The sequence below is a fragment of the Thamnophis elegans genome, chromosome 3 (assembly GCF_009769535.1).
Source record: "Thamnophis elegans isolate rThaEle1 chromosome 3, rThaEle1.pri, whole genome shotgun sequence".
NCBI classification, from domain to species: Eukaryota; Metazoa; Chordata; class Lepidosauria; order Squamata; family Colubridae; genus Thamnophis; species Thamnophis elegans.
The window spans coordinates 22825134-22852206 of NC_045543.1; the positions used below are offsets into that span (position 1 = coordinate 22825134).

The window sequence follows — 27073 nt, forward strand, 5'->3', positions numbered from 1 at the left end:
ATGTAGATTTTCATGGGGGTAGGTATGCTGGTCTTGTTGTATTCAGGTATTTTCCCATGTAAGATTGAGATTGCCTTGGCAACGTTTCGGCGAGGTCTCACTCACCATCTTCAGGCTGGGTTTTGGGCTCCAACCACGCTTTAAGCCCCAAACCCAGCCTGAAGATGGTGAGTGAGACCTCGCCGAAACGTTGCCAAGGCAATCTCAATCTTACATGGGAAAAGACCCGAATACAACAAGACCAGCATATATAAGACCAACACACACACACACACACACACACACACACACAAAACTAACTCACATCAATAAAGGGGATAATGATAAGAATTATATCTGTAATCTGTTTGTACAGACCTGACCATATTAACAAGTAATTAATATAAACCAAACTATAGTCGGGCTATGTGGTTCTTGGCACTCTCTACATTTGGTTTGTGTTCCGCATGTACATGCGTGCATGCACGCGCACACACACACTAATATATCACTGAAACAAAGTAATTCCCAGCAGTTTACAATGTGATACAATTGAGGCCAGAATATACATTGTTAAGTGATATAATTATTAAGTGAGTCACACCTGATTTTATGCCACAGTTGTTAAGCGAATAGTGCAGTAAAAGTTATGAAGCGAATCCAGCTTCCCCCATTGACTTGGCTTGTATAAAGCCCACTGGGGAGGTCACAAATGAATATTCCAAACATTGTATATGCTCACCGACTGCAAAGCATCAGATTTTTATCATGTGGCCATGAGAATGTTGTAAATGCCAAGGCCAGTCATAATTTATTTTTTTCAGTACAGTACTGTTGCAACTTTGAACAGTTGCTAAATAAACGATTGTACACTGAGGACTACCTGTAGTCTTAAAACAGTCACAATTATAAAGCCAAAACCAAACTCGCAATAGAAACATTAAACCAGAAAATAAATAAAGCAAGCTTTAACACCTACCCATTTAAACAAGTTTGAAGAAGAGAATAATGTTATAGAGATTTATATATAAAGATGCTAAAAATGAAGCAGACCTCATTCATATAAAACAGTCTTTTGAATGATGGTTGGGAATCCTTGAAATTGTAATCCCAACACACCTGAAGGATACCAGACCTGAGAAGGTTTTTACATACAAGTAACTTCTTGCTCACTTTTTTTTACTTATGAAGCCCAGATTCAAATAAGTCAACATTCCCAATTCTGTTGTTGTTCTCCATCATTAATTTGGACTTCTGTCTTTGGATTATAAATGGAATTTGAGTATATCTAATTCCCTTCCCTTACTTTGCTTGCTGCTCTTATGTTGAAAAAATAAGCATATTTATGCATGCATTACCTTGTTTTCCCCCAAATAAGACCTCCTCGAATAATAAGCCCAATCAGGCTTTTGAACGCATGCGCTAAAATAAGCCCTCCCCTGAAAATAAGCCCTCCCCCAAAATATTACGAAACAGCAGCAGTCATGAGGTGACCACGCTTGTTGCACCTCAAAAATAATAAGACCTCCCCGAAAATGAGGCCAAGCACTTATTTCAGGGGTCAAAAGAAAATAAGACCTTGTCTTATTTTTGGGGAAACACGGTATATAAATGTATAAATGACACTCTTGTCACATGATCATACGGTATTACCATGACATATGGCTTAGGGATATGTTCATACTGTTGCAGAATTCATGCCACAGTACCACACCTAATTGCTGCTTCTTCCAAAGCTGCTGTTTGTATCACCTAACCTAAGAAAGAGTACTGGAAAGCATGCACACTTTTTGGTAACATTTTTGTTGGTTCAGGTGAAGATAATTCCCAACAATGAATTTGGATTTTGTTTTCAGACCAGTAATGCTACCTATGTTATGTTTCTTGTGTGTGTTTGGGAAAGGAAAGGGTCACAAGATTTTCCTGCCTCTGCGAAGAATATCATTTTTCCTATGTGGTAATATGTATATAAAATGTTTTAGGACCACAAGGGAAGCCTAAAGCCTTATTAAAAATATGGTGTTAAATATAGAATAAATACAAATGTAGAAGTTGTTATAATGCATTATGGTTGGTACTGAGAAGTCCATAATGTGGGAAAGTTGAAGGAAAGAGAAAAAGAATATCCAGCAACAAGACGACAAGAGGCTCCAGTGCTTGATTCTACAGGCACCTGAGATATCTAAGCAATGTTCTCTTACTCCTCCAGCCTCTTCCCTTTTCTTGCTCTGTCAATGACATATTGGACCAAAATTATCAGTTAATTTTTTAAAACAGAACTCAGCTCTTTTCTGATCCAACCCAGTGGGCAGTACTTTACCAAAAGGCACTGACCTTTAATTAGAGCTGAAACATTGAAATCATGTCAGTTTTCATGACAACATTGAACTTCCTTAAAATAAGGTACTACACACATTTAGAGAGGGTACATTGCAGTGGTGGGTTCCTACTGGTTCGGCTGAACTGGTAGTGGTTTGGCAGCCTGGGTCACTGGAACCGGCAGCGACCAAGGCCTGCCATACCCCCAAACTGGTTCTCCAGAGGGCGCCATAGGTGCCACCATCTTGTTTTTGAGTTCTGCCGGTAAATTGATATGACATAATGACCAATTATATGTGCTCCGGTTTACTTTCTTTCAGGTATTTAGAGTAGGAGTTAACATTAGGGTCTAGATATTAAATATGTATGAGATATTCCAAGCACCCAGGTATTATGCAAGAATTAAAAAAAGAAAAAGTCATCATCGCCACAGATATATTGTCTAATTCCATTTTACAGTTATCATACATGGATAATTTCAGAAGGTGGTGCTTCTGAAGTATGGCACAATAACCATTGGCACACTATGGTGCCCTTTTGAATTTTACAAAGCTCCTGGTAGCATTCATCATGCTTATGAAATTGCTGCAGGCACTGCTGGGTTCAGTGGCACCAATATTTTGAGAGGAAAGCTCTTCCTTTCACCTCAGTCCCATGGGAGCTAATCAAGCCATAAACAGGTGTAGTTAGGGACTGGAGTAAAGCATGGAAAGCTGAATTTATGCAAGGAAGACAACAGAAAATTGAATTCATATCATTGGAAACCACAGATCAGATAATAGGAACGCTCCCTTTGTTGAAATGCGCATAAACTTTTAGAATAGGCAGTTTTGCAGGATCAGCATCAGCCTGAATTTGAAATTGAGAATAGTTGCACAGAGAAGTATAATGGCCAAAATAATCCACATATGCCTAGGAAAGGGTGATATCTCTGTAGCAACCTTTGCCTTAACTACCGTATTTTTCAGAACATAAGACACTCCAAAGCATAAAACACACCCAGCTTTTGGGGAGGAAAACAAGAAAAAAAATCTGTCTCCCAGCAGTTTGCCTCCTTGCAGCAAACAGCAAACAGCCCATTTCAGTTTCAGCACAGCCTGATTAGAACAAGCAGCTGATTGTCCAGACTCTTAATGATCAGCTGTTTCAGGCTGCTATAGCCTGTTGCCTCCGCATGCCCCATTTTTGGCCTCCGTGCACCCCATTTTCTGGCATTCTGGGCAGCAGGGATAGAAATGGGTGGAAAATGGGGCATGCCGAGGCCAAAAACCGGGTGCACAGAGGCAAAAAATGGGTTGTGGAGGCCAGAAATGGGGTGCACAGAGGTGGTAATAGACAATGGCAATCCCTGCAGCCTGAGACAGCTGGTTGTCGGGAGACCGATCCTTCTGATGATTAGCTGCTTGTGCTAATCAGGCTGTGCTGAAGCTGAAACTGAAACAGGATGTTCGCTGTTTGCTGCAAGGAGGCAAATTGCTGGGAGGCAGAGGCCAAAGGGTGGGAGTTGGTGGGTGGGCAGGGCTACATTTGGTGTATAAGATGCACCCAAATTTTCGCCCTCTTTTAGGGGGGGAAGTGAGTCTTATACTCTGAAAAATATGGTATATCCCATTTTGACTGCTATAACAGTCTTGTATGCAGGTCTCTTTCAAAACTGTTTGGAATCTTCAATTAGTTCAAAATGGTATGGCCAGACTATTTACCAGGTTGGTAATTATGAACTATGTGACTCACTTGTATAACAACTGCACTGCTTCCAATGTTTTTGGTTCTAATGCAAATTGTTCATTATAAAATCCAAGATCCCATGGGAATGGTGGAAGAGAGTGTGTGTGTGTGCTTGCACGTGCATAAGCACATGCAGTTTCCATCTTGGGGTCCAATGGTATATAAGGCAGCTGAGCATCTTCGGTTTCTTAACTTCTGCCCTTGAACTTTCTTACTATATTTTATTATAATATTGTGCTGGGGAAATATAAACAGAATGTGCCCATCAGGTTGAAAAAAAACAAAGGATAGTGAAATAGTGTGCCACATATAACATTATGGGATAAGTGTTTTAAGATCAGTGTACAACATCAGGAAATGTTTGAAGCCGAGTATTTGAGACAATAGAGATAAGCCACCTGGAAGTTCACATAAAGAATCCTGGTATAGGGAGTAAAAAGGCTTCTTGTATCGTTTCAAGAATTAAGCCATCTAGGTCAGAAAATTCATGCTACGATTTGTTCCTATTAGGACTTCTTAAGATTGCAACATCTGATTTTTTTTTAAAAAAAATAAATTTTTGTTGCTACAATATTATCTTTATTCAGCATCTTCCTAGAAATACTAATTATTTTGGAACAACTGTCCCAAAAATCTACTCTTGTGTTGCAGTAGCAGCTCTCTTGAAAGCTGGCACATCTGAAGCACACTTAGTTGGGGAGGCTTGTTCTAAGGATACATTCAGCAGCTGCTGAAACACTCTGCTTCGTTTTGCATCATATGTATCTTTTCCTTGCTCTATCCATTCTACAATGGAACTAATCAGCACTCTAGCAGGGCACAAAAAATGTTAATACTTCCATTTTCCCTGTCCCACATTTGTTCTGTCCTTCAAATTAAGGGGAATAGAAAAATAAAATAACAATCATTTCCTATTTTGTGTTGGGAGAGGCAAAGCTGTCTTCTGATAAATAATGTTGCACTGTAACACAACTTTTGGGTTACAGGAAAAAAACAAGAAATTGCAGGACACTATGGGAATTCCTGCCAATGAGAAGCCTACTTACAAATCCAGAGGAAAGGTTGCAAAAAAAAAAAGCATTTTCTCTGGGGAACAGAAACTGAGTCAGGTGCTCTGGTTGAAGTACCAGGCAAGATTCATATTATTAATGGGGACATAGGGACAAGGTATGGAAAAGATTCCAGGTGTTTTCTAGCTCCTTGCAAAGTTAATTAAAGTCATGCCATAGGGAAAAGAGAGAGAGACCGCCTGCTGCCAATTACCTCCCAAAGACCCGTTAGATCTCACAGGGTCGGCCTCCTCCGGGTTCCGTCCACCAGCCAATGCCACCTGGCTACCACCCGGGGGAGGGCCTTCTCTGTAGCAGCTCCGGCCCTTTGGAATGAACTCCCCGTGGAGATCCAGACCCTCACCTCTCTCCAGGCCTTCCGGAAAGCCGTCAAAACCTGGCTGTGCCGGCAGGCCTGGGGTTGATGAGTTCCCCTCCCTTCTCGACTGGTATGGCTGTGTGATTTTCGTGTATTTTAATTATGTGTACTGCGTTTATGTCCCCTTTCCCCCCTGAGTTGTTCGCCGCCCTGAGTCCCTCCTGGAGAAGGGCGGCATACAAATAAACCAAATACAAATACAATACAATACAAAATTTAATTCAGGTTCATCTAAAGAGATATTTGGAAATCTTTTAGTTTTTCTTCACTTTTTCTCTTACTGCAGTCCTCAAATAGTCAGAATACCAGTGCTGTGTGAGACAACTTTTCCTCTGCAAAAAGTTCCTAACTTGAGACCAGCTTATTTCAAAACATATTTATAAGCTTCTAAATATTGCATGGTGAGAAAGTAGTGATGATAAAAGAAACGTCAGCATCATTTTTTGCATTTAAAGCTGTTTATTTCCAAAGCAAGCCGTCTATAACCAAACTATTTCAGATGTATTTTATATGTATTTTAACTCTTTGAATTTTACACTTGTCTTCCCACTTGCATCATATCCATCCAGTGTTCCACAGGTTTTGCTTGACATCCTGAATAAATACCTTCTGGAAAGCCTGAAGATGTTTTCACTATTGATTGATATTTTAATTGATCTTGGACTTAATCAATTGCTTTATTGTGATTTTTAAAAAAGACTGCTTTTGATCAAGAAGATCAAGGCTACTCTGCCCTTTCTGACTCTGGGGGTGTGGTTTTCATTTGTTGTGGCCAGCCAGCAGCCAGCAGAGCTGGCAGCAGATTCGGACAGTGAGGAGGTTGGGGAAGAACATGGGCCAGTCCTGATGAGGGCTCAGTGTTGGAGGCAGAGAGGTGGCCAGAGCCATATGCCAGTTACCAGTTGCCTTCAGAGGCAGACATCAGTGAGGCAGACAAACAGCTGGAGCCTGTTCCCAGTGTGCGCATGCGCAGAGTTGCCAGATGAAAGGAACAGCTAAACAGGGGTCGACTTGGGGGTAAGCCACAGGTGGATGATGAATGGCACCTCCCAGAGGAAATAAAAGAGAAGCAAAAAGGGAGTGCAGTTTGTAGGAGACAATTAGTTCATTTAACTGGTTCATGACTCTCCGAGACTCCTTGCCAAGTTTTGAAAATATCGGCCTGGCAGCTTTCGAAGCCAGATAAGGTCTGTGACTGTAAATCCTCCCTTGAAAGACTTTGCTGGATGTGAATGAGGAGAATTCACAGTAAATTAATAAAATGGGTTTTTGTCAGGGCAAGGAGTTTGCTTCATGCTCTTGGGAAGCCTCGGTCAGAACATTCATCCCTCTGTATTGTGCCTCCTATCTGGAGCTACAGTCCCATTTTTAACATAGCTGTAGCATCTGCAAACATTAAAATAGCTCAGTAACAAGGATGGATTAAGTTTCTTGTAGTGAATGAAAAAGTAGACTCTGGAGGCATTATGTGTAACCGATCTTAAGTTTATTTGGACCAAGTAGTTTTTAAAACATGCACTGCTCAGGTTGGAAACAAAACAGTTTAATAGGGGTACATTTTTTTCCCCACAGCAAAGCTCTTCCTACTTGATAAGTCAGAGATATATGTCATGATTAAAATTATTTAAAGGTAAAACAATGTTGACGAAGGGTTTTTGATTTTTTTTTTTTTTGTGAGTAAATTTATGGAAACGCCTTTGTAAATGATTCTAAGATTTAATTATTCCAAAGTTGTCTGGTGTTTTTAAAAAAAACAACAACCCAAACCCAGTTCAGAATATCAAACATGAGAATGCAACTCAGCTAAATTGTAATTCAGTGGTTTTTTTTTTTTAAAAAAACCAAATAAAATGTTTAAATAACATCATTGATAAGCTTTGAACCATGGATGGAATACACCAAAGATTTTGCAAACTAGTAGCCACAGTGATTTTTTAAAAAAAATTGGAATGTTCACCTCATGGGGAATCTTTAAAGGTGCTTCACGTTGTTTGTGGTTGGGTCGGGTTGTTGGTTTTTCTGGGTTTTGTAAAGTTACAGCTTTGTTTTATTGTACGTGATGTCCTATAAAGATGATCTATGTCTGGGATACCTCCTTTGAAAGAGGACCAGGGTGCTATCCATTTAAAGAGAATGCAGTCAAGCAGTAAATTTAGGGGGCCTTCTTCTCTTTTCATATTGACTGTATCTGAGCCAGCAGTTGGTCTTTGATGTTGTAACAATAGAGCATCGGCAGAGAGGAGGGTTAGGGCTTGAACAATGTTGAAATGAGGCTGCATTCATTAATTTTCATGCCAGGGGCTTCTATGCTTTGTTGCTTGCAGGAAGGAACCGTGTACTGTGGGTATTACAGTTCTTACAGACTTTCATCTGAAGCCTCTGTGTTAAATATTTTTAATTATAAACCAGGTGTTCTGGAAACCCGGACTATCACTTAGAGTCCATTATTAGCTTCAAAAAAAGGCTTCAGGTCTACTGTTTCTCTTCTCAATGGTCCAATAATCTGCTATACATGGCATAGGAGTAATCCAGGTGCGCTTGTAACAAAATTTCAAAGCTACATATATTTGTTTCACTAGCCAGCTACTTTGGGAATTTAAACTAATTGATATCTTATTAAAGATTATACAACCTCAGAAATTAAGCTAAGAGGTCATAAGCATTCATGATGGTTCTTATATTTTACATATTCCAGAAAGCAGGGTAGTTATTATTCTTATGACATTTATTGAATGTAGAGAATTACCCATCTTAATGTATTATGAATTTGTAGCATGAACTCTAGCATTTAGTTTGATGCAGAAAGCTGAAAAGTTAAAAAGAGGTTTAAAAAGTTAAGAGTTAAAAAGAGTTGAAAAGCTTTGACCAGCAAGAGGAGAGACAACTTTATGAAAATCCTGCAACCATATTAAATATTTTACTTGTTTCTTTCATTAGATTTAGACCAACCAAACCAATAAATGAATAAAATACAAAGAAAATTAATTTTAAACAAAGCCAGGATGACATTGTACAATAACAAGCATAACATCTAAACAGTAGAAGGCTACTAGTTCTGTCCCTGTAATTGCCTTCGAGTGTCATCTGGAGTTATGCCTAACTAAGTTATGCCTAGGCAAATCAATAAAAAGAATTGTCCTCTTGTGTTTTTATAGAAGCTTTGGAAGGGAGGGGTCTCTGCCTATCTCTCTATCGTCTGTCTGTCTGTCTGTCTGTCTGTCTGTCTATCTAGCTACCTACCAACCTACCTATCTATCTATCATTTCTGCCTCTACCTTTCTAAATAACTATTTCACTCAACACTGTGATGGGTTGTTATTTTCTCTCTAACGTGGCATTTGGGTCCTAAATATGAAAAGTGGAACATTTTCTCTGGCTTAGATCTTAAGTAGAGGCCTTGGAAACAAACTTATTTCACTTCAACTTGCTTCCAGGCTCAACTATGTCAAACTTTAATGAAGAATACCACCGATGAGACTTCCTTGTCAGGCAAAGTATCTTTTGCTTAAACAGGTTGCTTGTCTCGGGATCCTTCTGTTCCTTTTCTTTCCTCTTTGTAAATGTAGTATTTTTCCATACTGCATACTTAATGTTATTTTTAGCTTCTAAATGCATAGTGAACTCTTCTTGTTTTTTTCTACACCATATAAACAAAATGTTTTTTTTTTACAAAATATTATTTGGCAGATGATAATTCCAGAAATAAATTGGAACAAGATGTTGAATATTTTAAGAGATAGGCAGGAAAACTGATTATAGAACATCTGTCTGCTGGAAACCTGAAACAGCTGTGCGAATCTTTGAAATAGACCACATAGATTAAAGCAACTTGTTAACTTTCATGGCCATCATTAAAAGACCTAACTGAAATCAATATGAGGAAGGACCTTCTAGATCAGGGCTGTCAAACTCCCAGCCCGTGGGCTGGATGTGTCACGTGCTGGCCATGCCCATGCCCAATTTGGTGAAGGGGAAAAAACGTCCCAATATGTCACATGACACCACTGTGATGACGTGAGTTTGACACCCCTGTTTTAGAACTTCCAAAAACTGCCGTTCTCATTAATTAATTATAACTCTCATCCTCCTAGTCAGAGTAGCCAACAAGGGTTGTAATGCTACCTATCTGGAGCAGCAACAGATTGGGAAAGACAGTTCTAGACAGTGACGGTATACTTGAGCAGCAAAAGTAATAGAGGACAAAGAGCCACATTGCTACATGACCAATAACTGCAGGACACAAAGGAATAGCTGGCCTGCCCAATCAGCTGTGGGTGGCTAGCATACTGGCAGCCAATAGAGCTGGCAATGTCGATGAGGCCTGGAGATGTGACAAGCATTCAGTAGCATGTCTTTCAGGGAGGAGGTGGCAGTGAAAAATGAAGTAGCGCAGATCCTCCTGGCAGTAGCAACATTTAGTCTCAGTTTAAAAAAAAACACCCGTAGGCTGCATAAGGCTGCTTGGTGGGTCACAAAGTGAGGACAGGAAACTTTGTGACCTGTAGTTTCTATAGACAAAGGCCGGGAGCTTTAGACCAAAATATATAAGAGATTTAGAGACACTGTATGGCTGAGATTAAATTATACTAGTACATGTGAGATCCAAGTTCAACTCTATTCAATCAAAAAGACCTTTGCAGATCTTGAGCCAGCCAGCCTTTCATTAGACAACTCATTTTATGAGTATCAAGGGGAAATAACTTGTTATTCTGAAACCTCTAGAACAGGGGTTTCCAACCTTGGCAACTTTAAACCTGGGACTTCAACTCCCAGAATTCCCCAGTAGCTTGGCTGGCTGGGGAATTCTGGGAATTGAAGTCCACTAGGCTTAAAGTTGCCAAGGTTGGAGACCCTGTTCTAGAAGTAAGCTAAGATGTAAACATATGAATACACATTTTTATAATGAGCCAAAATGTATCACTAAGACCATGTCCATCATACAACAGATTATATGGATTTTTGTTCATTCCTGTTCATCTGTTGCTCTTTGGAGTCATTAGAAATATCTTTAAAACACAGCACAAACTTGTTATATATAACTTTCCTCCTTCTAGATGTAGGGCCATCTCTGTAATTGTACCGGTCTCCTGAGATTTCTGATTTATGTTTAAAGTCCCAGCTTTTACCCAAACACAGATTTTAGAAGAGGGCAATTGTTCCCAAAGTTGAGCTACTCCTTCAAGGCGCTTTATAGGGCATGGGGAATGTTCCTTTGCCTGCTTTTCAGCTCCAAATTGTGGAGAAAGGGAACAGTGCAACATGTTTATTAGGAATAATGGCACACTCCCCATTGTGATTGTTATATTTGTGCCCATCAACTAAGTTTCACTATTTTCAAAAATGGATATTGACATAGAGTTTGAACTTTTGGATCTTCTTGTTTCCTCTTCTGCACCCCAGTTTAGTTGTGTTCATCACAAATGAGCAACCCATAGCTTCTTATACAAGCACTAACGTTTTTTAATAATGCCTGGCACTCTGTTCTCTTTTCTGCATCTGTCTCAATTTAATTTTCATATTTTCAAGAATGTAGCTCTCATATTAGATAGCAACTGAAAACATCTGGGTCCGGCTGTTAAAATTCCAACTTTTGCACCAGCAACTAGCAAGGGTAAAACTTCCACTGCCACATTCTATTAATTCCTTGCCCTGTCAATGCAAAAGTCATATAGCTGTACTGCCAATTTCTTTCTTGTATTGCTAAACATCAAGTGAAGGGACAGGATTGGGATATACTGAGGGAGTAGCACAGTCTATGTAGTATGGTACACAGGTATCAAATAATATGTTGTGTTGTGATGCCACAACAAGGCAGCAAGCTTGGCACCGTATATATCTGTGAGCACATAATGAATCAACTATAATAGGAGGCTGTTCCATCAACAACATCACAATGCACATTTTATTTCTCCTCTCTTGCCTTTGAATATATGCTGTAAATGTTATGACTTGTTTCTTGATTGTAGACATGCCATTCCAAAGGCCATGAGCTGATTCTTTTCTGCTTGTGTCTTTCATTTCACCGGCACAAAGCTTTGATAGCTTTAATGTAAGCCACTCTGGAAGATGGATCCACTGGTGTCCTTCTTCTTTGATTGAAGGATTCTTTTCATTCAGAAATCTTTGTCCAAATTAACACCAGAATTTTGTATCCTAAAGGTTCAAGGCCCACAAGCATTCCATAGGGCATGAGATACAACATCTCACCATTTTTTGCAGAAATGTACACAATAAAGCACCTCTGCCAGAATCAGTAGGGTGTATAGGAAGCAAGTGATTTCCATATAATGACTTAGATGTCATGATGTCATACAAACGGTACATATTGTGTCATTTGTTTTATAAAGCATCACGCACAAGTTGTCATTTTCCCTTTTGCCTTCCTCTACCCACAGAATTCTGTCCACAACAGAACTACATCTGTTAAACCTAGCTGTATCTAGCCTAATATCTTTCTTGGATCTACAAAAATTGAATTTCTTGCCTTTTTTTTCTTTGTCCTCCTAGGAAATCCTCCACACAGAGAGCCTTTCATCTCTTGAAAGCAGCTTCACATTAGACCCAGAAGATCAACAGAATTACCCTGGTCACCAGGCAGCACACAGGTCATTGGCCAAGCAGCGATTCAGGCAGCAGAATGGGCATACATCCTTGCAAAGATGGACCCAGATCTTTCCTTTTCGATCTTCCAAATTTTCCTGACTTCTCAAAGGCAGATATCAATGGGCAAAACCCTAACATCCAGGTAAAGCTCTTCTGTTTTATTCTTTGAATCTGATTTTAAAGCAATCATGGACTAAACATGTATCTTTTTAAAAAAGCACTTTCACATATCAGGAACAAATGAGATATAATAATTGGGCATTTCATACTATAAAGGAAATAAATAATGTTGCATGAACTCTAGTAAATATTTGTGCACTATGTGAAAAAATATGAAAATGGTAGGTGCAGGAAAAGAATGTTTTGTTACATTCCTGTATTTTTGCTCTTTGGTATAGCTGACATCACTATTGAATTAAATGTTCACCTTATTGATTGATCGATTAATTGACTTGAAATCCCATTAGTCTTGGTGTAATATCAAACAGACTACAGACTTATTTCCTAATGTGAACAGCAGAAAAGGAAAGTGGAAATTAATGTGAGAATGATTGACTTTTCCTTGGATGATTTTTTTTAAATTACTAGCAGGGTCTCACCACAGCATCTGTAGTGATAAAATGTATACAGTTAAAGGCATAGTTTCTTTCAATTTTAATTTAAATTGGCTGACTTCTCCTGAGGATTTTGGACCACAACTAAATCAGAACGAATCTGGAATCTTTTAGACCAATGTTATTTTGGAAACCAGCTTTTGTATCTTTATTCAAGATTATCATAACTGGATTGAAAAAAAATGGGATAACCATTAATTGGCAGCAAACAGATTTCTTTTTCCTTTGCTGCTGTCTCATGGTCATCTGAATTTTTGTAGGCCAGATCAGGGACCTTACATTTAGCATCACCATTAGATCTCAAGCAAATTCTTCTGCAATCATCTTTTAGAATATTTCCAGTATTCTAAAATAGAATGTTTGCCTATGAATAGAACTGAATACTGTTTATCTGTGCAATGTTCTCTTTCATGGTCCAGCACAGGCATTCAAGTAGATACCTGTAAAGTAGTCAATTTCTTCTTCTTTTGTCTTCTCTCTACCCATTTTAGGCTTAATATGAATGAGTATTTATTTATGCCTGCCTTGCCCATTGGCCATTCCAGCTGGGAATTCTGGAAGCTGTCACTCTAAATGCATCTGGAGGCTGGGTGAAGGGCAGCTTCAATATTTCCACTTCAAAGTAGCAATCATCCACTGCTTGGAAAGATTTTCTAGGATTGTATTAACCTAGTGCCAGTGGAAATGAGCACAGTGCCTATCTGTTTACTGATTGTTTGCCTGCATCTGTTTCAGTAACAAAATATTTTATTCAGCTCCTCACAATCATTTGAAAGGGTAACCCGAGCAGCTGTTACTTTTGTGCTACAGCTGCTTTTTAAAATTTGATTGCCAAATCAGCAGCCAAATGCACCACTGCACTCAAGTAAGTGAATTCTCAGGAAGTTCTTGAAAATGAGGTACTTTTAAAGATATTTCCTTGGGGAGCATAGATTTTTTTTCTCTCTCTAAGAACTCTTTTGTTAATGGGCACCGATTTGACACATGCCAACTCATGCAGTCAGGCTGGCATAGCAAAGCTATTCACCAGGCAACAGGTTCACTTTCTTCTCCCTGGAAAGAAAGGGAAGTCATGTGTAAGCAAAAGGACTTGGCTGCCAAGTCATTTTATGTGTGATGTACATTTTTGCTTCTCAAGCCTATTTAAATAGTGCCTTAGTTCTAGGAGGTCCTGAAATTAGGTCCGATATTTCATTTCTTGACCTGAATGTTCCCTTTCTTCCAATAACTATTTCCCATACTTTCATAGAGGGAGCCCTAATAACCATTTGCCACAAAATCAAATATGACCTGTTGCACGTTGAAGGCCAACCAAATCACAGTATGAGGTAGGATTTCATGAATTAAAGTTCCCTTCTTCAATTATGTTTGAGATGTTTCCTCTTTAGGCAGGGATGCATCTCACTGTATGGCATAATTTCTCCATCAAATGTCTGTGTATGTTTAAAAATACTGTACATTTCTTTATTCCATATAAAAACATGCATAGACATACACAGTGTTGCACTGAAATACAGTTGATCTGAAAAAATGGATATGGTATTACTGGAAATTAGGAACGCACTGTTAATACAAACAATGGTACATTGGTGTGCTTGAGGAATTTTACCCAATCTGATGCCTTCTGGATTGGTGAGCCTGCAATTCCCAAACGTTGACCGGACTGGGGAAGAGTCACTTCTAGTACTGATAATGTTGGAGTAAATGGATCAGTAGTTTGACTGTACAGATAAAATTCTGTGTATAATATAGTTTTGTATATTATTTATTTATTTATTAAACTTGTACGCTGTCCATTTTGCCAGAGGCAACTCTAAGTGGCATACAGACATTCAATTAAAATTCACTATAAAACATTAAATCAATAAATAAGGATAAAGTTTAAAATTTAATTTAAGTTTAAATTTCAATTAAAATAAAACTCATGAATGAAGGCTAATATACATGTCCCAGGACAATGTAGCAGGATCCAATCTGGAGCTAGAGAATAGTATCCTGAAGATGGACTCCAGCTGACTTCTGGTGCAGACGGCCAATTAAATGACATGCCCAGGGAAAGATCCCTGGAGATTTTATCTTGGTTGTCACTTTTTCAACTTATCAACAGAAGGAACTGGAATTCTGTTAGTTTATAAGACTCTCCTGGGTTAGGGAGAGTTCTAGAATCATTCCGCAAAATCCACCATACAGCAACCATCTGCAAATACCGTAGTTTTAGGAGTTGTGTTTCAAAGCACCCTGCATGTTGACAGCTGGAGGACAGGGCTGCAATCAGTTCATTATTGAAGAAGCAGCCATTTTGGAATGTATTTTTCAAACAGACAATAGTTGTGCCTTTCATTTCTTAATCATTTTTAAGGACTATTAATCTTTATCAAACTAAGAGAAGCTCTCTTTAGCCACAGCCTGATATTCCTTTTTGAAGATCTGCAGCATTTGGGAGATTTCTTCATTGTTAAACAACAAGAAGGCTGCGAAGGCTGCGAAGGCAAGCTAAAATAAGGAAGTGTGGAGTATTTTTTTTTAATTAATGGAGAAATACAAGGGTAGTAAGTTGTGGTTCTAGTTTATTATTTTTGGTTATTTGTAGCTTGGTCTACTTTGCTATGGGTGGCTAAAACTTTCCGATTTTTATGATTCCTGATTGGCCGGCAATTTTTCTGTGACTTACAAAAAGCTACTCTTTCACTAAAGAGGAAGATAAGATGTTAAAAAAAATACTCCAGAGATGCAAATATATGTAGAAAGTTACAAAGCTACTTCTACATTATCAATGTAGAGGAGTCAATTGCAATTTTGGAATATAAATCTGACATCAATATTATATGATGGTTTAAATATAACCTCCCAACGCAGTTGAAAGAAGAGTTCCAAGAAAACCTGCAACTTTCAAAAGAACAAGTATGGAGCTTTTTCTTCATGGGCACTAACAAAGTTGAGAAATTATTGAGAAAAAGATACGTTTATAACTACTTGATCAACATTCCAGAGAAGAAAAAGATTTTATGAAGATAAGCTGGAAGGAGTGACTTAAACTTAAGGAGTCAATTGGCATTAGGATGGATTTTTATCAGACTGACATTTGTAATTGAAATAAAGTTTTAATGTAAAGTGGGGTCTGAAAATGCATTTTTCCCATTATATATAATGCTTAAGTAATTCTTGAAGTTTGTAAAATATTACAAGATGTATTTGAAAATATTTTAAGAAAAAAGTTAAAGAAAAATATATATTGGCTTAAAGAATAGTTTAGAGTTTTAAAAATGATGTATACAGGAATAAAAAATTTATTTTATGAGGATAATTTGGAGGGAGTGATTTAAATTTAATGAGTTAATTGGAGTTAGTTGGAACTTTATTGGTCTAATTGAAAGTGAACTTTAAAGTATGTAAGTTAAGAGGAAGTTAAAAAAAAAGGTAAGAACTCTTTGATCTTAAAAATGTTTTTAAACAAAAAATAGTGTTTTAAAATAGATGGGGGGGGAGTATTTTTTCCATTAATATTAAGAATTGAATGAATTCAAAGAATTGAATGAATTTTATTAATATAAAAGGTGTTAGTTTTTAAAAAATTAATTGCAAATAGAAATATATATTATTTCCACAATAAGGAAGAAAAAGCAGGAATGATTGAATTGATTGCTTTATTCAAAGTGTGTATGTGTGTACATATATATTATATGTCATCACTGAGGCTGAAATCAGATTCAGAATGTTTTAGGGAGCTTGTATAATACAGTATTTCAAAATAATTTGTCAAAAATTCCAAGGCAGCATTTTAATTCATAATAATATGCACAAATATACACCAATACTAAATAGTCCATTAATACCTTACAGCAGAAATTTTAAAAAAGGAAGTTAAATAATTGTAAAAACAATATATGTTACCTTGTGGTCCAATAATATCTAAATTTTAATAAGATTATAAACGAGTGGCCTATGGAAAAAGAATGTTAATCATGTATTTCCTATTTTCTTTGACATTGGATCCAGCCTTCATTTGTTCATCTCTCCTCTTATTGACCTTGTATGTCCTTGTTCTGTGCCTTCCTCTCCCTAATCCATGCTTCCACTGTGTAAAATGTGGGAATCTCTGAACATACCTACCTGTTATGGTTTTAAGAAAGTTTAAATGACTAACAAATTACAGAGGGGTATTGATAGAAAATATACAACTCTTTCTTCTTATGTAATCACAAACATAAATGTTAATGTGTCCCACTTCACAGCAGCTGTAACTTTTCACCCAATTTGCATTGTCTTTTTTCTCTCCAATGTATTCCTTAGTAGATTGCAGCTGTCTTTTAGGCTTTATATTTATCAATATATAAGAGTTTTTGTTCTGAAGGAAGAGAGCCTTTGAGACCGCAATGCCATTTCCTCTTGAATTCTCCAGGTGACTATAGAGGTTGTTGATGGAACAGAGTCTGAATCGGAGAAAGGTCTTCAAAGAGAAAGTAGCAAAACCAGCTGGCCTGTCCTGTCCCCAAACTGGAGAAACTGGTGGCAAAGATCCGCACCTTCTATCACTCGCATGAGTAGTGGTGACCAGGATTACAAATACGATAGCACGACTGAAGACAGCAACTTCCTAAATCCTTTGAATGGCGGGTGGGAGAGGCATCCATCAAGTCATCGAATGTTTGAATCAAAGGAGCAGCCCGAATATGGTGAGTGAGCAAGAACCTCACTGGCAAATGCGTGGACAAAACAGGAGTCCATAACAAGGGCGGAATGTTTGTGCATGCAGATAGTGAATAGAAGGGGCAGGAACAATCAGGTAGAAATCAGACTCAAAAGGAAGGCAAGGGGATGTGGTCCTATTCACAAACATCAAGGCTTCTGTACTGACAATGAACCTGTTTAGAAGCAGTGGAACTTTACAGAGTCAAAATGGTACCACCCAGGCAGAAAGATATGTTAAGCAGGGTTGTTGGAATTTCTCCAGAAAGGGAAAAAAACAAAACAAATTAAACTCACAAATTTTTAAAAAGGCTTGAAAAACAATACAAAGTGGGCAGGGGTGGGGCTGCTACAGGTTTGCCCGGATTCAGGAGAACCTGTAGCTAACGTTATGGCATGTTCGGAGAACCTCCAAATCCCACCCCTGGCTGTCCTCTCCCACTCCTCCCACCCCAACCATCCCCTCCCAGGAGTCTATATGTGACCCCTTTTGGATATGAGGTAAGTGCAGGGCCTGCACAGTTTTTTTTTTGGGGGGGGGAACAGGCCTCCTGGAAGGCCTCCAGAGCCCAGGGAGGCAGTTTTCACCCTCTCATTGGGTCAAGGAAAGTCTCCAGAGCCTTGTCAAGGTGAACCCCCTCCCCCCGCTTTTGTGTCGTCCCTTCCCCCACGCTTTCATGCAGGAGGACAGCTAGGCCATGCCCACCCAGCAACCGGGCAGAGAACCCATTGCTGAAACTTTGAAGCCCATCCCTGAAAATGGGTAGGAAAGGGCATGACTGACTGGAATACATTTAGTAGAAATCGGCATTGCAATGTTTTGCTGCAGGGCTGACTACTACATGCATAAATCTCCAACCAGCATGCAGATTGGGTCTATTTTCAACAGCCAGGCTTTTCTGGTGTCCACTTCTGTTTTCCTATTTTTGTTTTGTCTCTTCTCTCTTTCCTTCTTTCTTCTCTTCTTTTTCTCGTTTCCCTTTCAGATTACATAGAGGGAGAAGGAGACTGGAGCCTGTGGTCAGTTTTGTAGTACAACCTGTGGAAGTGGCAATCAGAAACGCACCAGGACCTGTGGATATGCCTGCACAGCCACTGAATCAAGGACATGTGACCGACCAAACTGCCCAGGTAGGAAATAGAGAACAGAATTGTTCATAGCCATGAGCCATATACAGGTATCCATCCCCCCCCATGTGTGTGTGTAGATCTAGACCAAATCATTTCTAGTACAAGAAGGAGCTGCTCAGGTATCTGGAACTATTACCTGCTTGCATCTTTATAAAGCACAGAATGACATAAAGGCTTCTCAATCACACTTTTTATTTAAGTACCTTCCATTTTTTGGGTATGGTCTACAGACGGTTGGCAGGAAAAAAAAGTTGCATTTTTTGCAAAATGCACTAGATGTAGTACTGGAATTAAGAATCTCGTGCATCTTCTAATTGTTCCTCCCATTATGTAACATTAAGATAATATGAAATCTTGAAGGTTGTGTAGTTAAATCAGATTTCAGAGCACTAAGAAAAGTTATACTCTGCAGTGCTGCTCAAGGAAGAGTGGCTGAGATCAAGATAGCACATGCCTCCTTTGTCTCAGGCTCCTAATTTTGAAGTAAGTGATGAGTTCAGCCACTGGAGTGCTCCCTTTCTAATACTTTCTCCTCATGCCTCTATCACACTGTTTGAAATGCAATTAGAGAACATCTTCTGTGACTCAGATTGTAACATTTGCTGTACTGAACAATAGCTTCCCAGAAAGTAGCACACACTCATTTAACAAGGGTAATCTTTCAGCAGTTCACAAAGGAGAATGCTGCTTACTTATTATTAATAAGTAAGTAATAAGTCAACTTTTGAAGGTAGGGTGGGGACTCCGGCTCTGGTAGATTTGCTGATCGGCTTCTCTTTCCACCAAGAGAGCAGGACTTTCCCCACTGCATACTTATCTGCAAACCAAATGCACATTTTCAGATGGCCCTTTTAATCATCATTCAGAATTTTGAAATGTCCTAGGTCCATGATGGCGAATCTATGTGCCCCAGGTTGCATGTGGAGCCATATCTGAGGGCATGTGAGGCGTTGCCCTATGTTAGCTCCAGCATGTGCATCAGCTGACTTTTGGCCTTCCGGAGGGCGGGGGAGGCCGTTTCTGCCCTTCCCAGGCTTTCAGGAAAGCCTCCGGAGCCTGTGGATGGTGAAAAACGGACCCAACAGGCCTATCGGAAGTTTGTTTTCTGAACTTCCGGAAACAAACTTCCGGTTTGCCCATTGGGCCATTTTTTGCCCTTCCCAGGCTTTCCTGAAGGGTTGTGCGCACATATGCGCGGGGGGGGGGAGGACATTGCATTATGGATGTGGGCACGCGGGCACACACTATTATGCACGTGCACGCCCTTTTGGCACCCGAGCAGAAAAATGTTTGCTGTCACTGTCCTAGGTAAACACGGTTATGGCTATTTTATGATTTAATGCAAGCAGGAGTTACATTCTAATCTTTTGTTGGGCAGAAAGTACAATATTCACACCTGTAAAAATGCAGGTTGCATATATTATTTATAATTTGGCTGCTCTAAAAAGCTTCAAATAATAGACTTGCATCAGGCAAACTCAAGAAGAATATAGAAAATGTATTTCTGTAAATGATAAATCATTTTGCTTTTTCTTCAAATTTCTCAATGCAGTGTGAAGGATCTAAACTGCAGAAAGCTGAGTAGGGGCAGGGTTTAACTGCCTTAAAAGTTACATATTTCTTATTGGGAGTACTGGGACTTTAATCCCTGTTCCTTGGGGATGGGATTTGAGCGAACTCAGGGATTCATGGCTTTCATGTTATCCATGGGCCTGTCCCAGAAGTCTCAAGCCTGATAAATGCATTGGACTTGGTCTTTACTTCAGAGCAGATTCAAAATAATCTGAAAATGCAAGACATCGTCATCTGTACTTGTAATTTGTAGTCAGATCCTGTTCTGATGTATGCACCCATTGTTAGCATACTGGGACCATTGCAAAGGTGAGGGACCAATCAAGATGGTCTGCTCCATGCAACTGATAGACCCACCGCGTTTCCTGAGGCACTTGGAGAATTACCCAACTATCTTGTAGGCAGTTCTGACATGCATCTTGCTCACTTTTGAAATTGAAAGGAGCAAAGGCCTTGTCACTGGAGAAGATTGCTTCCCTTCATGAATCCTGAGGGTTTTCAGGGAGATCCTATGGGAGATGAAGGAGGTGAAAAGACACCTAGAGCAATGGTGGAAAAAAGCAAAGAGTGAATGTATAACCAAACAAGGTAGCATTCCCATGTTTGAGAAAATATCATAAGAATTGTGAAGTGTGCACATTTCTCCATTGTTACTGTCTTTTGCAGCTATATATCCAGCACCTCTGTTTAAGATTATATTCCTTTCTGGAGAGGGACAAGTGTGAAAATATTCCTGCAGGCCAGTGGTGGGATTCCAATTTTTTTACTACTTGGCTCTTGGGCATGGCTTTGTGGGCGTGACAGGGGAGGGATACTGCAAAATCCCCACTCCCTCCCCATCCCACTAACCTGCTTTCCAGCTCCGTTCTCCTGTTCAGGGCAACAAAAGAAGATCGGCTGGGAGGCAGTGTGGGTGGGGCCAGCCTGTCAGAACTGGCTGAATACCACCTTTGCTGCAGGCCCACGTGATATGTTAACAAAGTTGTTTGCAAATAAAATGATTCTCATTTAATTAGAGATGGGTACAATAGCGCACTGACAAAGGATAGTGAGGTGAACTTTGATAGTGATTTTTGAGCTTTGAAAGCAGATACGGATATGTACTCTGTTACTTGTAAGGATTCATGTTCCACCTGTCTTACTCATGTAGTTAGGTGGGACATGTGATTGGATTTGAGAGGTCGTTAACACCTTTTTGAAGAAGAGGGATGCCATCTATCTTTAAGGAAGCAATGCTGAGCCTCCTTCTGAAGGGATCATCTCTCTCAATCCAGCCACTTTAGCCAATGATTAGCCAATCTCCAACCTTCCTTTTTAAGAAAGGTTTTGGAGAAGATATTGGGGCTTTAATTACAGACTAATTATAGACTAAGACCTAACAGAATCCTCTCTGATGCCCATCATGATGAAAAAGTTGAGACACAACAGGAGAAAGATTCCTACTGCTGTGTCTTCCCTAGCATTGCCACAAAGTAGGCCTGAGTCTTATATGGGGTTTGTCTCACTTCCTTGTACCCCTGGAACAAGGAGAAGATAGAGGGGGCATGGGCTGCTGCTATGGTTGCTGACGAGTTGAATAATGACAGCAAAAGTGGAGATAAGATTGCTCCATCTTGACATGCCCTTTGCTTCCTTATATGCTATTTCTCTGCTATATGTGTACTTATTGAGTCTTCCGAGAGTGGGCGGCATACAAGTTAATTAAATAAATAAATAAATAAATTATTTTATTTATTTAATATGCTGGCCCTCTCACTGTCCAAAGTAACTCTAGGTGGCTTGCAACGGGATAAAAACATTTTTTTAAAAAAGTTAAAATAGGAACTAAGCTTCTGCTAGACTTCAACCCAATGGTGGGATTCAAATAATTTAACAACCAGTTCTCTGCCTAATGACCAGCTGGATAGGCGGGGTTCAGTGGTCATGTGACTGGGTGGACCTGGCCAAGTCAACTCTACTCATGCCGATGGGCTTTTGCCTTAGCTGTTACAATGTAATAAGGGTTAACTGAAGAGGCAGCTTCTGTAAGCAGGGCAATAAAGATTAGGCTAGAAGCAACACCAGAATGTTTCCTTCCTGCCTTCCTTACAGGATTAGCCCTGTAAAGTGGAAAAAACCAAAAGGAAATTTCTTTCAACAACCAGTTCTCAGAACTGCTTAGTAAGTTAACAATCAGTTCTCCTGAATAGGTGCGAACTGGCTGAATCCCATCACTGCTTCAACCCTATATGACTAGGATTGTTGTGAAGTCTGGCAGCGAGAGTAGTCTGGATCCTCCATGTGTGTGGATCCCAAAGTGGCCTCCTTCACCGCCTTCTCTATTTGTACATCCTTGGAGGAGAAAATCCCCAATATTTTCCCTGCCAAACATCTCAGTCACATTGTTTTAATAAGCCGTAACATCAAGAGCACATCCTGTTTCTAAATAATGATTTGCTAATAATGCAGTTGGAATGTACAGCGTTCACTTCAAGCATGCAATAATGAAAAGCTTTACTGCTTTGTAGTTTTTGCCTTTATCCAAATTGTTGTAATCTTCAATGATGCCTGAAAATACGAACTTCAAAATACCAAAAATAAGTGTTTCAAAACCCTCTATTCATTTCAAGACAACTCTGAATATCAGAGTATACAAACATTGAGTTTATAACTGATTTATAGTACTCTGGCAAGAAATCATTGTTCATGGGTTTATTACATATGTCTGATTTTTAATATGCTGGCTTTCTTTTGAATTTTTGCGCCCTTCCCAGAGGCTGTAAATAATGTTAAATAAATAATTCTTTTGCAAAATAAAGACATGTTGTGCATCTGCTTTTGTTCTCTCTAAGTGCAATGGGACTATTTGAAACAACCCTGTGTTTTCCTTTTCCCAAATAATTTGTATAGGTCTCGAGGACACATTCAGAACAGCAGCCACAGAAATGAGCTTACTCGCAGGAAGCGAAGAATTCAATGCCACAAAGCTCTTTGAAGTTGGTAAGCAGATAATAGCAAAAAGGGTGGGGTTTCTCTCCTCTTAAATTTAGCCCAGGTGATGTAGGTAGGCCCAAATTCACTCCCTCAGGAATCTTTTGACAGTCATAATCTATACTACCACATATTGGCTGAAGGGGACATCCAGGCAGTGCTACATTTAAGACAGCTGCCTCAGATTGTATGTTAGAGACTCAGTTGTATAGGCCAACAAGAAGTGGCTCTGCATAAAAAGGATCCCTAGTGTGAAGTGCGCTCTCAAATCTCATCGTGCCAACATTTTCTGGTTTTTGAATGGAGCCTCCATCAACCTTTTCCAGGAGATCTGTGATTTCCAATATGGAAATTCTAACAAAAGTGACTGTTTCCAGCTGTATCATGGGCATTCCAAATTAAATAACACAATGAAGACAAAAGGCAAGAGCTGAATAATACAGCTGAATATAATAAGTTCAGGAAGTCTTCTTGAACAATAAATAGCTTTGTAAGATCTATCCATAGTGGTTAGGACATTGTTAAGTCAAAGAATTACATAGGAATGCAAATGAAAGCCAAGGATTTCCCTGAAACTTGCAAAATATTTGGACTTTAGATACATATTCACCACCTCATCACTCATGACCATTCCACTAATGGCACATCCTGACTTGGACAGATTTCTTGCTATCTTACCAAATATTATAAGAGGAATGCAAGTCATTTCTGGCTTCAGTTATAAGAGGCTATTTTAACATCACCAATTAAAAGAGAATAATTAGGATTTAATGCAGCTACTTTTAAAAAAAGAGATAGTATATAGTAGACGAAGACAAATTCAACTTTTATTTTGCACTAATAAGAAAGCACATGAAACTGTATGTTCTGGTATTTGTGCCTTATAATATCCCTGCTTGAATTCCAATACAGCTCAAGAATGTTTTTTTTAAACCAACAACTTCTCTTCTAGTGGTACTGCAGCAGCAACAAAAACTTGAGAATATAAGCATTCAAGGAGAAAGGATAGCAAACATACAAATTGTCACTGACATTGATTCTAAGAAATTTGCTTTCAGGCTCAAGAATGTGTTCTTTGAAAATAATATTGAAAGCATCTGGATTTATATATTACTTTATTGGATTGCTTTTAAATATCTTAAATAGCCTTTGGGGGCCAGGCCTTTACAAGGCAGCTTATCAATCAATCAATAGAATTATTTCTGCAGTGTACTTGTATAAAATAATTTAATTCAGCTTATGACTTTTTAAAAAGCGAAACAGTTAAAGATCAATCAATTAATAAAAAAAATCCTGCCATAACTCTTGACTAAAAGCATTGTTTTATGCTGATTTAAAGCTTGTGGTAAAGGGATAAACATCCAGCCCTTGTAAAGAAATTGGGGGAAATATTACTTTACTAAAAAGTGAAGCAACTTTTTGTTAAAATGTGACAGTGCTAGTCATAATCAAAACCTGCCTTTTGACACTTGAGAGATACAATAAGACAAAGAAGGAGAACCTGTAGTATTCCAGATGTTGTCACATAACCTTAGCACCTCCAGTCACATCCAGTGGGTGCTGGGAGTTGTAGTTTAGTAACATCTAGAGGGTCAGTTTCTAAACCAATCAGTAAATCATGCACTTACGATTTTAATACGGTGTTTGATGTTTTCCTCCCTTCTGTCCTCCTTTCTTTTCTTCAGCTACAGATAGCTGTGAGAGGTGGATGAGTTGCAAGAGTGAATTCTTAAAGAAGTACATGCACAAAGTAGTCAATGATCTTCCTGCTTGTCCTTGCACGTACCCCACTGAAGTAGCTTATAGCACTGCAGAGATCTACGACCGTCTGAAAAGGAAGAACTTTCGCTGGAAAGATGCAAGTGGGCCAAAAGAAAAACTGGATATCTATAAGCCCAGTGCCCGCTACTGCATCCGCTCCATGCTGTCCTTGCAGAGTACCACCTTGGCAGCACAGCACTGCTGCTATGATGACAGCATGCAGCTGATTACCCGAGGGAAAGGGGCTGGCACCCCCAACCTCATCAGCATTGAATTCTCTGCAGAACTTCATTACAAGGTGGATGTTTTGCCTTGGATCATTTGCAAAGGGGACTGGAGTAGGTACAATGAAGCCCGGCCACCTAACAATGGTCAGAAATGTACAGAAAATCCTTCGGAGGAGGACTATTACAAACAATTTCAGGAAGCAAGAGAGTACTGAAGACGAGTGTGGGAGGAGCTGATTTATTTGAAAATTTCAAAAAGATGGGTGGTGGCGAGAAGGACACTCCAGTGAACGAACCTTTGAAAATGGGATTTATCTCCCCACTCACTGTACATAGTTGTACAAAATATACAATTTTTCTAAAATATTTTATTTATGTTTGCATGTAGATACAGCATATAGTCCCCTTTGCCTTTGCACACATGAAAGTGTCTCAACTTTTTCATAGTGATACGCATTCTGCTTCCTTTAAGATGAGCTTACACTCATATATTACCTGTAGTTAAAAGTGAGTATCATTGGATTTCACATGAAAAGAAAATTGCTTCTCAATGTCTCAGCCGTTCAGAATAAATGTTTGCTATTAGAAAGATCTACACATATTAAAATTTCCTTTTAGTATTGAAATGTGGTTTCTAAGAATGCATCTGTGGATAACATTTTGGCTCGCTAAGAAAATAGTGACCAGATTCATTGCAGATGTGATGAAAGTTAACTTCAAATCAAATTGTTCCTTTGCTTTGCATCAAAAGGCTGAACCTTGTGGCTGACTTTCAGAGAAATCCTGGGCTGGAGCATCTTGACATTGGAGGCTTTGACTATTGCAAAATCCTCCCAGCATCAGCATGAGATTAGCAGGACCAAAATATGAAAGGAGTAGCTATTATTGCTACTGGTATTATTATTGTTGTTCCTATCTATTGGAAGCACTAGGAGGAAGACTTCTTTATAGAGCTGTGTAATTTTTCTCACAATTGTATGAGGACCGAAAGCATTGTGGACCCTTTGTATTCTCAGCCCCTACTAGCCTGCTGCCACACACACCCTTATGAGCCTTTTCCCATGTGGTTTTCTGACATCAGAAACAACAGAAAGGTTGGTGGAGTGATGGAAACAAGGTTCCAGTGTCAAACTCTGACATTACAATTCTGTCTCTAAGCCTGGAGGCAAAGAAAAAAGACAAACCCTCCCCACTCTGCTCAGTCCAGTCCAAACAATTGCAGTTTCCCATTACTAGACTAGACTAGAATAGCAGAGTTGGAAGGACCTTGGAGGTCTTCTAGTCCAACCCCCTGCTTAGGTAGGAAAGCCTACACCACTTTAGACAGATGGTTATCCAACATCATCTTAAAAACTTCCAGTGTTGGAGCATTCACTACTTCTGGAGGCAAATTGTTCCACTGATTAATTGTTCTAACTGTTTGTAAATTTCTCCTTAGTTTTAGGTTGCTTCTCTCCTTGATTCGTTTCCACTCACTGCTTCTTGTTCTACCCTCAGGTGCTTTGGAGAATAGCTTCTCTCCCTCTTCTTTGTGGCAACCCCTGAGATATTGGAACACTGCTATCATGTCTCCCCTAGTCCTTCTTTTCATTAAACTAGACATACCCAGTTCCTGCAACCTTTCTTCATGTTTTAGCCTCCAGTCCCCTAATCATCTTTGTTGCTCTTCTCTGTACTCTTTCTAGTAAACCCCTACAGTCTACCTCTGACACATCTTTTATTCTGCCAAAAGCATATGTGTGCCTTCCAGATAGGATTGCTAAATCAAAGCTAAGGAGCAGCAGAAATAAAAAACAAATTATTTAATACAAATGTGTTCATTAAATGATCTCTTTAGAGATAAATATGGATAAATAAATAGAAACACAGGGATATATTTAGACATATTTAAGGAAAGAAGAAAAGGGCAGAAGGTATGGACAATTATTTGAGGAGCAGGGAGATACATTCATGAGCAAAGATTTTAAGGAAGCCCCAGAGCATGAAACAAAATTGTGGTTCACATCCAAAGGATCTGAAATAGCAATACACAGTAAACCTGACTAGCCAATTGGG

The 27073-nt window shown here is 39.1% G+C and overlaps 1 protein-coding gene across 1 annotated transcript in view; it reads left to right on the forward strand.

The window, feature by feature from the left end:
* ISM1 (isthmin 1) overlaps nt 1-26309 on the forward strand; it is a 34402-nt gene extending 8093 nt beyond the window's left edge. Inside the window, 7 exon segments of the mRNA XM_032212565.1 lie at nt 11962-12110; nt 12112-12199; nt 17071-17344; nt 18344-18384; nt 18386-18488; nt 22950-23039; nt 24716-26309. Coding sequence (XP_032068456.1) covers nt 11962-12110; nt 12112-12199; nt 17071-17344; nt 18344-18384; nt 18386-18488; nt 22950-23039; nt 24716-25233 — 1263 coding nt within the window. The 3' untranslated portion in view covers nt 25234-26309.
* Nucleotides 26310-27073: the final 764 nt, after the last annotated feature.